Source organism: Bufo bufo, chromosome 2 (assembly GCF_905171765.1).
Source record: "Bufo bufo chromosome 2, aBufBuf1.1, whole genome shotgun sequence".
In the NCBI taxonomy this organism is placed as follows: domain Eukaryota; kingdom Metazoa; phylum Chordata; class Amphibia; order Anura; family Bufonidae; genus Bufo; species Bufo bufo.
The window spans coordinates 177,049,845-177,064,212 of record NC_053390.1 but is presented as its reverse complement, the minus strand read 5'-3'; the positions used below and the strand labels follow the sequence as shown (position 1 = coordinate 177,064,212).

Genomic DNA, 14,368 nt, shown 5'->3' with positions numbered 1-14,368 from the left:
CGTTGGGGATGTCCAGTAGCATAACTAATACAGACTGTCCCTGAAAAGACATGCGACCTATACAAGTAGCTTTGTTTTATATAAGATGGACATGGTCAAGTTGGACTTTTAGGCTAATTGCACACAATCAGGAAAATCCGCACCGTAGGTCATGTACGTTGCATTCTATGAGAATTTGAGATTCTCAATGCACACGATGCAGATTTTTTAGGTGCAGATTTTGACCTGCGTTGCGGATTTTTAAAATCTGCAGCATGTCAATTTTATTTTTCCTGACCGGATTTTCTTCACTTAGCAAAATCTGCATGCAGAAAATCTGCACCAAATCCACACCAATTGACTGAATGTGGTACCCAGACCCGAACTTCACAGAAGTTCAGGTTTGGGTTCAAGGTTGTGTAGATTGTATTATTTCCCCTTCTAACATGGTATACAGAATGCATAGTGCTGGAGGGGTTAAAAAAAAAAAATTTACGCGCCTTAATCCACTTGTTCGCGCAGCCGGCATCTGTCTTTGAGGAATAGGACCTTTGATGACGTCACTGCGCTCATCACATGATCTTTTACCATGGTGATGGATCATGTGACGGACCATGCGATGAGCGTAGTGACATCAAAGGTCCTATTCCTCAAAGACAGAAGAGATGCCGGCTGCACGAACAAGTGGATTAAGGAGAGAATTTTTTTTTTAACCCCTCCAGCCCTATTGTACTATGCATTCTGTATTCAGAATGCTATTATTTTCCCTTACACCATGTTATAAGGGTAAATAAAGATCAGGTCCCCATCCCGATCGTCTCCTAGCAACCGTGCGTGAAAATCGCACCACATCTGCACTTGCTTGCGGATGCTTGCGATTTTTACGCAGCCCCATTTGCTTCTATGGAGCCTGCGTTGTGTGAAAAACGCATAATAGAGAACATGCTATGATTTTCACATAATGCAAAAGTGATGCGTGAAAATCACCGCTCATGTGCACAGCCCCATAGAAATGAATGGGTCCGGATTCAGTGCGGGTGCAATGCGTTCACCTCACGCATTGCACCCACGCGGAAATCTCACCCGTGTGAAAGGCCTTAGGGTGCCTTCACACAGTAGATTTTGTGGCTGAAAATTTCATGACAGAAAATCTGTTTTATTCAACCAATAAATAGAAAAAGTGAATAAGAGCGGCACTGCCAAATGTTGGTAACGGTGACTTTTGTCCCGTCTCGTAAACAGCACCACGGGTGCTCAGTCAATAGTAGAAGGTAATGCGTGAACTCTTATAAGTATAAGCAAGACAACGGCACTTACAATGCTGTAATAAAAATCTTTATTTCTTCCTAAAAATGCGGGGCTGGGGTGCACCACAATATTCCACAGGACGTTAGAGGTGGCGACAGCCGTTTCGCGCTGTAGCGCTTCCTCTGGCCACTTTTTGAGGAAGAAAAAGATTTTTATTGCAGCATTGGTGAGTGCCATCTTCTTGCTTATACTTACAAGAGTTCATCATTTTTATTCACCTTAATGGAGCTTGCAGAAATCCATGTGCTTGCTGCCCCATTCAAATGAATGGAGCTAATTTTCAGCACAACAGAACAGAAATTCCTCTAAAAACAAAAATGATACCTCTATTAGATATACAGAACATTCTGAGTGCCTTGAAGGGACAGCCTACATGGATTGGGGGCACCTTAGGGCAGCACCCCCACAGTATGCAATACAAGGATGCTATAGGGTGAAATAACCACTTAATCCTGCTCCACAAGTATACTACATGGATTGTGTACATTTAATATATGGGTTGATTTTGTTTAATGTACTGCCAATTAAAAGGGAGCCTCACTTTAGAAGCTCCTCAAACTACACTAGTTGATGAATAGTACACAGGATGTCAAGCTCAAATTAGTCATTCTTTCCCTGCAAGCTTGGCGTGCAATACACAGAGGACTCCTGAGCGCACATATGTGATTGTGAGGACTCCAGGACTAGTTCTCTATGCATCACATGGCTGATTTGCAGGCACACCGCAGGGAAACGGCAGTGGATATTATATCTGATTTTAGCTCCGTATCCTTTATACCATTTGTACATTATAGTAGTTTATAGGGGGTGGGTCAAGGTGAAATTTCTTCTAAAAAGATGCATAAAAACTAACGGGGAAAAAATTAAAAAAACGTTACACTTTTGAAATGAGAAAGTGAAAAAGTTCCCGTTTTGAGATGTGCTTTAAAAAGGACACCTATTAGAAAGGGGTATTTTTCTTTAAAGGGGTTGTCTGTACGTGACTGAGTGATGTCTAGCTGATCACCAGGCTCTGACATCCTGCACCCCCACCAATCAGCTGCTCTGGTGTAGTTTTGTCACTAGCTGAAACTACAACCTTGTAGTGGATAGTGTTCACTTACTAAAGTCTGGCCAAACCCTTTAAACCCAATGGGGGAGATTTATCAAACTGGTAAATTAGAACTGGCTTCATTGCCCATAGCAACCAGATTCCACCTTTCATTTTCTAAAGAAGCTGTGAAAAATTAAAAGGTGGAATCTGATTGGTTCCTAGGGGCAACTAAGCCAGTTCTCCTTTACACCAGTTTGATGGCTCTCCTCCAATATGCATAGACTTCAAAGATCCAAAAGCAGAAGGTTCTGTCCGCTATGTAGTGGCCCTTTCAGCAAACTGCAATTCATGTGAATGGGAGCCCAGCTGCTGTATTGCTGGTACTGGAAACAGTGGATGGTGGCTTTGGTCTACTGTATGGTTTCCAAAACAGCTAATACGTGGGGGAGGGTCAGCAATCTCATTAGTTCTGTACTGATATTTCTATTTGCTTGTGGACTCCAGTGGATCTCCATGCCATAGATGTTGCCTCTTCAGAAGAACCTCTACAGGCTATTCTAAGAACTTTCAGAGGAATGCAAGGAGGAGAGTCCTGAAGGCCAAATTAAAATTGGGCCCTCTGTCCATCTAGCAATTCCTGTACTACTGCCCTACCAAGCTACTGCTGCTTTCAACACTGATAAACCGCACCAAAATCTTTGCTGACCTGTGGAAAGAACTGCACAGCTAAGTATCACAGCAAATAGACTTTTAGGAGAAGTATGGTGAATGGCCCTAAAGCACTTGCATGATCTAACGGTATAGTAGGTGCCAAAAGAACAAACATCGTATTGGAGACGAAAGCTGCTAATACAATAGTGCACACGAATACAACATACACATGCAATTGTAGAGCAGTGCTACATTCCATCATCTGTTGTCATAACTAGAAGTCAGATCGTGATAACTATTAATCTTAAGCAAAACCTTACAGAAACAGATGACCATTTCCACAAGAATAAACATCTAAGCTTTACTTACCCCAGTCCTCGTCACTTATTCTTGCAAAAGTGCGATCCCTCAAAATTCTGCAAAAATTAAGAAATAAAGTATGAAAGGCGGATCATAGAAATAGATAAACATGCATTCAGTAAGTAAACAAAAAAATCCACTTGAAGGTAGTTTTCCCCGTCTCATCAGTTATAGAACCAAGAGAGACAATAAAAGGCCATGCACTATAGAGGATTGACTGATCTGCCAAAATTGGCAGGTTCATCTGCCACAATGCACATCTATTGTGTACGTCCTACTTAAGCAAAAAGGAAAGCCGTTCTATCTGCTGTCAACAAGACAAAACAATCCGCTACATCCAGTAATGGAGAAAGCGTAGAACATTTATTTATGGGCGACTGATCATTTCTGGTATATAGAAAGGCTGACTCGAACAGGAAAGGTTACACACTGCCGAGAGAGCACAGCATGTCATTTGTACAGTTTAAAATACAAGAAAAAAAAGATACCCAGGAAAAGTTGACACAATAGGCAACCCAGTCACATTAGGTTACAGTAATTAAGAAAACAAATTCTGCCAAGTAAACCTTTTTATTATACAATATCTGGAACTCAACAGCAACTGTACTTTCAAAAATAAAATAAGTATAAAAATTAATAGGACAGGGGAATACAGGAAGCTTTGTAATATATCTCATCAAAAAAATATATATATATATATATATATATATATATATATAAAAAAAATGCAGCTCACCTCCCTTCACCTGTCCCCATTCCATATACTTCTGTGGACAGTGGGTGTCTCTGCACCTCTTTCCCTCCACTCTTTAAAGTTCTCCAGGAATATGTTAAAATGGCTGCATGCATGCTCCTAGAATGTGAGTAGGACTGGTTGCCTCCACTTTCAGAGCTGTCTAGCAGGGGTAAAGGAGTGAGGCCACCCTACAGAGTGACACTTGCAGATACTGCATACTGGTGGGTTTTTCTGCAAGGTTACTCCGCCATGATAGTATATCAGAGGCAGGAGCATGTCATTACCATCTATTGTGTGTAGTGAGGCCCTGTCCCCTCAAACCCCTGCAAGTGGAGACAACCAGTCCTGCTCACATTCTAGGACAGGTAGCTGGCGGCCATTTTAAATAATTACAGGCAAACAGCTTAAAATATTTTTATAAGCAGTCTGTAATCTGATCCGTAAGTCAGTCATGTCCCTCTAGATCAGGGTCTCAACTCCAGTCCTCGGGACGCACCTACCAGTCATGTTTTCAGGATTTCCTTAGTATTGAGCAGGTGATACAATTAGTGTCCATGCTTCAGGACTTACCACAGGTATTCATTCTGTGGGATACTCAAATCCTGACCGGTAGTGGGTCTCGAGGACCGGAGATGAGAAACCCTGCTCTAGATGGATTCAGATCAGAGTGTTAGTTTAGGAGAAGAAAGGCATTCTCTTATAAGCTCAAAATAGCACATTTACCGTTTCCTTGGTCGCTTAGCGGAAATGTGTCACCAAAATTTTTATCTGCCAGTTAAAACCAGATAGTAACAGGACTCCTTTTTTCTAATCTGGTTTATTTTCTGATTGTAGATTCTTTATTTTTTTTATTTCCTGAACATGATTATGGGGGGTGGCCATCTTGCCTGAGCTGTTAACAGCATTTTCAAAGCAATAAGAAAATTGCTTTATGGCAGCCCTATGGGACAGACACAATGGGCAGTAGGGGACCTCAATGACTTCTATGGAGACCTGTGCATGGTCATTGTACAAGAAAAGAGATAAGCTGTGACAATCACCTATTGTGAATGGAGGATCCTGTCTTATCTATACACAGAGGTGATATCATTACAGGCAGGATTAGAATAAGTTCACTGCAGTAAAGTGATTTGTACAAACCAAGAAGTTGCGCCAATTAGACAGTGGCCAGTGCGAAAACTGCATTTATTTTTATTTTTATTTAAACTAAAAGGGACCCCAAAATGGTATTACACTACAGATCACCCTGTAAAAATGAGCTCACGAACAGTTTTGTATACTATCAAAAGGTTATGAGGGTTAAAATATGGCAATGCCAAAGGAGGGAAAACATTACTGCGAAGTTTTTATTTTTAAGCATTTAAACAAGATATAAAAATGTGGCATTGCTGTAATCATACAAACCCAAAGAATAAAGTGAACATGTCATTTTTACCTCAAGGTAAAAAAATATAATAGCTGCAGACTCCCCCCATCATTTGGAATTTCCATTTTACACAGGATGTTCTATTAAATGGTGCCACTAGAAAGTACAACTTCTCCTGCAAAAATAAGCCCTAAGGCTATGTGAATGGAAAAAAGAGCTATGGCTGCAGGAAGTTGGACAGAATATTTATTTATTTATTTTAATTTAATTTTTTTAAACCCATGTGTCAGAGGTGAAAGGGGTTTTCTATGATAATAATTGCCAATCCTTAGGCTAGGCCACCAATGTCTCCCCTGTCTCAATTGATTTGGTAAAGTCCAGAAAATCACAGCTAAAAGCTGAAACTATGAGCAGCTGCTTAAATTATGCAGCATCTGGAGAGTAAAAATTGAAATGGATGTCTTCATAGAGCAATTTAACTCTGCTATGGTAACAATTAAAAGCGTCTTAGAAAGAACAAAAAGGCGTGTTAAGTGAAGAATTACGGTTATAAAAATAGTGCAGCGAGGAGGTGAATGAAATGCCAGGTGGAATTCGTCACACTATAGATTTCTTTAATTTTGCTTACAAGCCCCTCGTTAACTAGTCAGCGTATGGTACCGAGGCCGATCTTTACAGAAGTTAGGTGGTCAGGAGGGTGTGTCACAGGATGCATATACCGCACTATACATGCAGATTTAAAGGGGTTCTGCAATTTAAAAATGGTCTATCCTCTGGATAGATCAGCATCTGATCGGCAGAGGTACGACACCTGGGACCCCTGCTGATCAGCCGCTTGAGAAGGCAGCGGCGCTGGCACTAGCGCCGCAGCCTTCTCGCTGTTTACCGCAGGGCCAGTGACATCACGACTAGTATCACTGGCCTGGGCGGGGCTAAGCTCCATTCACGTGAACAGAGCTTAGCTCCGCCCAGGGCAGTGATGCTAGTCGTGACGTCACTGGGCCTGTAGTTTCTCTACATTGCTGTTCCTACTGGAGGCCCGAGCCAGGATCCCACACCACATGCACCGGATTGCCCTGTATCCATTCCAGGTGACCAACATTGAATATGGATTTATCCCACTAAGGGGCTTGGAGTGCCGCTTATCTTTTTTGTACCATAGACAGTGGTCAGGAGGGGACCTCATTGACTTACAAGGGAGAGTTTTCTGGGCATGCTCTGTGACCTGTGCAGAGTCATTGTAAAAGGAAAGACTAGATAAGCTCTGACAATCTGCTATTGTGAAAGGAGTATCCGGTCTCATCTATACACAGAGGTGATATCGGTACAGGCAGGTTTAGTATGACATAAGCAGGTAACAGCAGTAAAGTTAACTGTACAGACCATGAAGTGGCGCCTCCTATTTGGCTTAGTGGCAAGTGCGAAAACTGCAGGATTTTAGTTTTATTAAGTATGGATATTGACATGGAAATTTAAAAACCAACAAATCTATAAAATAAAAAAAATAAAAAAAGTTAAACTTAAGTACGACTTCAATAGGTAATTTTCTGATGACCCATTCCCTTTAAAGTGCATCTCTCACTAACCAAAAACATCAACTCTTCCTGCAAAAAACAACGAGCCCCTGCACAAGACGATCAGAAAATTTCAGAAAATGGACAATTATTTTTTTTAAATGCTTTATTATGTAAAGCTGAAACAAAAAGTAGACATTTGATATAATTGTGTCCGTAACAACCTGCTCTATAAAAATAGCACATGATCTGCCCTGTCGGATAAATCTTGTAAAACAAAAAAAAGCCATTTTTTGGTTACCTTGCCTCACAAAAAACGTAATATAGAGCAATTAAAAATCATATGTACCCCAAAATAATAAAACTGAAACCTTATCCCCTAGTTTCCAAAATAGGGTCACTTTTTTGGGACTTTCTACTTCAGGGGGCCTTCAAATGGTACATGGTGTCTAAAAACCAGTCCAGCAAAATCTGCCTTCCAAAAATCATACGGGGCTTCTTTTCTTCTGCGCCCTGCCGTGTGCCCTTATATCAGTTTACGACTATATGTGGGGCGTTTCTGTAAACTGCAGAATCAGGGTAGTAAATACTGAGTTTTGTTTGTCTGTAACCCTTGATGTGTTAAAGAAAAAAAACTTATGGAAAATCTGCCAAAACCGTGAAATTATGAAATTTCATATCCATTTTTCTTTAATTCTTGTGGAACACCTAAAGGGTTAGTTTGTAAAATCAGTTTCGAGTAACTTGAGGGGTGTAGTTTCTACAATGGGGTCATTTATGGGGGTTTCCACTATGTAAGCCCCACAAAGTGACTTCAGACCTGAACTGGTCCTTAAAAAGTGGGTTTTGGAAATTCTTTAACATTTTTAGAATTTCTTCCAAAATTCGAAGCCTTCTAATGTCGTAAAAAAATAAAATGACATTTACAAAATGATGCCAACAAAGACATAGGGGAATGTTACTTTATAAAATATTTATTCATTACTTATCACTTTTGGTTTTAAAAAAGGCAGAGAAATTGAAATTTTGAAAATTGAGAATTTTTCTAAATGTTTAGTAAATGTGTGATTCATAAATACAGTTGCAAGAAAAAGTATGTGACCCTTTTGGAATGATATGGATTTCTGCACAAATTGGTCATAAAATGTGATCTGATCTTCAACTAAGGCTACTTTCACACCTGTGGATCAGTCTGGTATCTGCACAGACGGATCCACACCTATAATGCAAACGCTTGTATCCGTTCAAAACAGATCCGTTAGACTTTTTAAAAGAATAATGCAAAGTCAAAACAGATCCATCTTGACTTACATTGAAAGTCAATGGGGGACGGATCAGTTTTCAACTGCACCATATTGAGTCAGTGAAAACGGATCAGTCCCCATTGACTTACATTCTAAGTCAGGACAAATCTGTTTGTCTCCGCGTCGCTAGGCAGACCGCATCCAGAGCGAAATGGAGGTGGAACGGAGCCAAACTGATCCATTCTGAACAGATCCTTATCCATTCAGAATGCATTGGGGCTGAACTGATCCGTTTTGAACAGTTTGTGAGATCGCTGAAACTGATCTCAAACTGAATTCAAAATGCCAGTGTGAAATCAGCCTAAGTCACAATAGACAATCACAGTCTGCTTAAACTAATAACACACAAAGAATTAAATGTTACCATGTTTTTATTGAACACACCATGTAAACATTCACAGTGCAGGTGGAAAAAGTATGTGAACCCCTAGACTAATGACATCTTCAAGAGCCAACTGGAGTCCAATCAATGAGATGAGATTGGAGGTGTTGGTTACAGCTGCCCTGCCCTATAAAAAACACACCAGTTCTAGGTTTGCTTTTCACAAGAAGCATTGCCTGATGTGAATGATGCCTTGCACAAAAGAGCTCTCAGAAGACCTACGATTAAGAATTGTTGACTTGCATAAAGCTGGAAAGGGTTATAAAAGTATCTCCAAAAGCCTTGCTGTTCATCAGTCCACGGTAAGACAAATTGTCTATAAATGGAGAAAGTTCAGCACAGCTGCTACTCTCCCTAGGAGTGGCCATCCTGTAAAGAGGACAGCAAGAGCACAGCGCAGACTGCTCAATGAGGTGAAGAATCCTAGAGTGTCAGCTAAAAACGTACAAAAGTCTGTCATATGCTAACATCCCTGTTAGCGAATCTACGATACGTAAAACACTAAACAAGAATGGATTTCATGGGAGGATACCACAGAGGAAGCCACTGCTGTCCAAAAAAACATTGCTGCACGTTTACAGTTTGCACAAGAGCACCTGGATGTTCCACAGCAGTACTGGCAAAATATTCTGTGGACAGATGAAACCAAAGTTGAGTTGAGGTGTTTGGAAGAAACACACAACACTATGTGTTGCGAAAAAGAGGCACAGCACACCAACATCAAAACCTCATCCCAACTGAAGTATGGTGGTGGGGGCATCATGGTTTATGGCTGCTTTGCTGGGTAAGGGTCTGGACGGATTTCCATCGAAGGAAAAATGAATTCCCTAGTTTATCAAGACATTTTGCAGGAGAACTTAGGGCCATCTGTCCACCAGCTGAAGCTTAACAGGAGATGGGTGTTGCAACAGGACAACAATCCAAAGCATAGAAGTAAATCAAGAACAGAATGGCTTAAAACAGAAGAAAATACGCCTTCTGGAGTGGCCCAGTCAGAGTGCTGACCTCAACCCGATTGAGATGCTGTGGCATGAACTCAAGAAAGCGATTCACACCAGACATCCCAAGAATATTGCTGAACTGAAACCGTTCTGTAAAGAGGAATGGTCAAGAATTACTCCTGACTGTTGTGCACGTCTGATCTGCAACTACAGGAAACGTTTGGTTGAAGTTATTGCTGCCAAAAGGAGGTTCAACCAGTTATTAAATCCAAGGGTTCACATACTTTTTCCACCTGCACTGTGAATGTTTACATGGTGTGTTTAATAAAAACATGGTAACATTTAATTTGTGTTTTATTAGTGTAAGCAGACTGTGATTGTCTATTGTTGTGACTTAGATGAAGATCAGATCACATTTTATGACCAATTTGTGCAGAAATCCATATCATTCCAAAGGGTTCACATACTTTTTCTTGCAACCGTAATTTGGGTCAGCATTTGTTAAGCAAATTGGGAACCCATTCAATTTCAATGGGGCTGGAACGGATGCGAATCCGCATTTTCAGGATCCAGTGTCGCATTTTCGGGATCTGCAATTCTGTTCCTGGAAAAAAAAAAAATAGAAAATATCCTATTCTTGTCTGCAATTGCGGACTAGAAAAGGCATTTTCTATTATAATGTCTGATGTGCGGTGCGCAAATTGCGGATCGCACATTGCAGGTGTCAGCGTTTTGCGGATCTGCAAAACACTTACTGACGTGTGAATGGACCCTAAAAGGTGAAATATATTGGACTCAAATATATGACTATCATGAAGTACAACGTGTCACGAGAAAACAATCTCAGAATGGCTTGGGTAAGTAAAGCCCCCAATCTATAGACTCTCCTGGCCTTATGACTGCACTCAGAATCTTAGGACATTACTGTACAAGTCAACCCCTGCAGTACTAAATTACTGCAATATTAACAGTCCCTTCAGAAACAGCTGAATAGACCACCACAAACTTCAATTTCAAATCATTTAACCCCCACTTTTATTATAAGGGGGAATGGGTCCATCCCTTCTGCCCATTAAACAAAATTCGAGCACCAGCTAGTGAAACAGCAGTTGTGCAAGCATGGATTGTGTCCCCTGACAGAGGTCCATTGCTGAGAAAATTAGTTTGCATGTAGGATAAAACCTAACAAGTGCCCAGTGGATGGTCCCAAGCCTGGCAAGTGCACAGGTTCCAGTTACTAAACCCTGCCCCACGACTCCCCCATTGTTCTTTATTGAGAGCCGCCCCAATGTTCAAGGTCACACTCCCCGGTATTGAAATAAAGACCAAAGGGGTTTGTGGGCAGGGACCATGGAGGACAAAAAAAATAAAAAAATTCGTGAAATCTGTATATATTGGATCAACCTTCATTTTCTTAGCAATTGGACATGTGTCCAGGGACACAAAGCTGTGACTGCACAAGAGTCCACTAACTGGCACTTTGTTTAATCTTCAGAAAGGAGCCGATGGACCAATTTTAATGGAAGCAGTATTATCCTGCACTGTGCACAAGCTCAATGAGCTTTGGAGCACAGCAAATAGGTTGCCTGAGAATAAAGACTTCTACTAATGCAACCGCCGCCTCCTTCCTCCAGCACTGTTTTCTGCCATATATGTGCATGTCACTGCTGCAGTCTAAACAGGACCAGACCAGCGACGCAGAGAATGGCGGTCTTGTTAGTTGCATCAGTTATCTCCTGCCTGTGAGATTGAGGGTTTGTTCACTCAAATTTTTTGCCTCTCACCAATACAACATGTGTTCTGATGAATACGTCCATCTGCATCACTGGTGAGACAATAGCCACGAGTCCTCAAAATTGGTGGAGGTCACGAAGAAAGAAAGCTACATACAATGTAGTGTTTTCTACTATAGGCTTAAACTAAATTAGCCTGAGGAAAGACTGTCAAAGTATTACACTTGGAGTTTTGAAAAGATCATAGTCTTCCTGAATCTTTTGAAACCCACAGTAAATCTAGCAGCACAATCCCAGCACAAGGGTGCGGTCTGTTATATTCCAGATCTGATTTCTCAGAAAACTCCCAACACAATGCAAAATCCTGCAGTAAATGTGTCTGCTGTCCAATCAAGTATGGCTGCTGGAGTCAGGGGAAAGTAAAAATCTGGTGTGCGTAAAAATTGGTTCATTTCCAGCTCTTTGCTGTATTTGGTAGGGTGGGCTGTGGACCCCAGTGGAATGCATTCCTATATATTAGAAGATAAAGACCAACATTTAAAAAAATATATATAAAAAAATTGAGATGTCAGCTTTCAAGCAAGACCAGACAAAAATGGCTAGCTGCTACACAGCCTGAGATATGAAGGGCTAAAGCAGTCCTTCGACCCTGCTGCCTGAACTGTTAGGTCCCTTTCTCAAAGCCAGAGTACAGCTCAGGCAAAACTGTTAGTGTTAATGGGGTTTAAGGAGGTTCCACAAAAACCTGTAGGAGAAAGTCTGCAATATACTTGCTGTTCTCAAGTTGCATGGATTGGCCACTCAGGAGCCCAGTCATGCAATGCTCCTCTTTGAAAATCCTACATCCGACATACGGTAATGTCCTTCACCAAGTGACCAGCCTAGGCCATTATTCCTCTCCCCATAACATGTGTAGGAGTTCAGTTTACACTTGCACCAAGGAGAGGAACAGTATTGGCCCCTTCCACAGTTGAGGGGAAATAACGTCTAAAGCCCAAGCCAGAAACTTGGTAAAGAATGTCAACTGAAGCAGGTTTTTCACAAAAGGAGCATCATGACCAACCTCAAGGGGCTGAGGCACAACTTCAGAACAGTAAGGCTACATGCACACAACCGTATGTGTTTTTGTGCGGTCCACAAAACAAAAAAAATAATGGATGACGTTCCGTGGGGCATTTTTTTTGCGGATCCATTGCAATACCTATCCTTATCCGCAAACTAGAAAAAAAATTAGGACATGCACTATTTTTTTGGCAGGGCAATGGAACAGATATACTGATGCGGACACAGCAACAAACATTCATGTGCATGTAGCCTAAGGGTACCTACACACTAAAATATGCAGCATAATACATTACCAGAAAAGTGAATGAGGCCTCACACAAACTGTACATGAATTTTATATTTTTTTTGCATGTGGAAATTGATTTTCTATACAGATCTTTAAATCTCCAGATTTGGAGGTAAAACCACATACAAATCTGCAACAATATCTGCAACTACCGTTCATTTTTAGTGTGGAAACCAGGGCTGTGGAGTCGGTAGATAAATGGTCCGACTCCTCAGTTTTTGGTAACTCCGACTCCTCTGTATTTAATATGCAAATGTATTTTATACTATAAAATACATTTGCATATTAAATACAGAGGAGTCGGAGTTACCAAAAACTGAGGAGTCGGACCATTTATCTACCGACTCCACAGCCCTGGTGGAAACGCTGAGAAATCCACATGGAGATTCTGTTTGGAAGCTCGCACCTGCGTGTAGGTAGCCTAAGTGTATTTTTAAAAAATAACTTCTCCTACGGGGCTATTTGCAATTAAGATGGGTTTGTGGGATTTGCTGGGTCAGAGAAAATCCCTTTAGGCTGCTTTCATATGAAGTTTAAGGGAGTTTATCTGGAGTTCTGTGTTCTTTGTGATGGGTTTTGGTGCAACTGAACTCAAGTCCTCAGAAATTTAAAGCACGATACTTATAAAAAAAATAATAAAAAAAAACATTCAGACTTCAGTAATAAGAAGTTTTAGACCAGTGATATACATACATACACACACACACACAGTAAGCAATCAAACTTATGAAAAACAATTCTAGTTCATTAGCCTTCCAGGATGGTAAGGGAACACCATTTGCTCAGCTAACTTTTTGCTGCATTCTTCAGGGAAATAAAAATGCATTGTGTATGGAACAAGACCAGAAGCAAAATTAAAATGTATATTATATATCTTCCAGACACAACAAATATGCTGCAGATGTAAAAGGAAACTAAGGAGCTCTGCATCTGTGTGGAAACGCACTTCGAGAAATCTGGTTCAGAGTGGTGCACAGGTGTGGTCTTGCATTGGCCGTTACACCACTACAAAGATGACAACCGTATGAGAGGCCGATCTGTGAACACTGGAGACGTGTGCACAGCAACCTAGATAAAGGCACAAACTAAATCTAAGCATCCCTGGGAGTGCGCTGGTTAGTTACTAAAAAGACATTTAGTAGAGAACACTTAATCCCATATGAAAGTGGAAGAAACAAGTATAGCCCTGGTTACTTACCCTGCATTGTTTATTACAATATCTGAAAAATGAAATAAGAATATGTTACAAAGGTTATAAAATAAGATTAAACCAGTTAGCTATATGGTTTAATGAAGAACTCAGACATTCTTTTTTTGTGGGGGGTGGGGGGGTTGCCATTGAAGTCACACCCACCCAACACCAGTATTGTTCCTATATAACAAGGTTCTCTTCTATTTCCGGTCATTGGAAGTCCCCACTATGACTAAATGCCTGGTGCTCACAAGAATTAAATAGTGTGGCGCATCATGGTGCCCTACATAGCAGGGCAATTCAGCAATTTGACAGTGATTATAGACGTTCCTTTATCTGCACACTTCCAACAGGGGATTATTGGCCCATTCTCTGCCAAGGACGTATGTAATATGTCATGCCTTTAAAGGAGTGTTTTATACTGACTACCTGTCCTCAGGAGCCACAGATATTGATGTCATTTATGAACTTATTTTCACGAGTTGTTGGGCATAAGTCAAACTTTTTTGGATCTTTTT

At 40.9% G+C, this 14,368-nt stretch overlaps 1 protein-coding gene across 1 annotated transcript in view; it reads right to left on the bottom strand.

Annotated features, from left to right (window-relative positions):
• HSD17B4 (hydroxysteroid 17-beta dehydrogenase 4) overlaps positions 1-14,368 on the bottom strand; it is a 289,335-nt gene that overhangs the window by 215,433 nt on the left and 59,534 nt on the right. Inside the window, exons 5-6 of the mRNA XM_040421676.1 lie at positions 13,857-13,878; positions 3,341-3,387 (exon numbers count right to left, since the gene is read on the bottom strand). Of these exons, the coding sequence (XP_040277610.1) occupies positions 3,341-3,387; positions 13,857-13,878 (69 nt within the window). The remainder of the gene's footprint in view (positions 1-3,340; positions 3,388-13,856; positions 13,879-14,368) is intronic.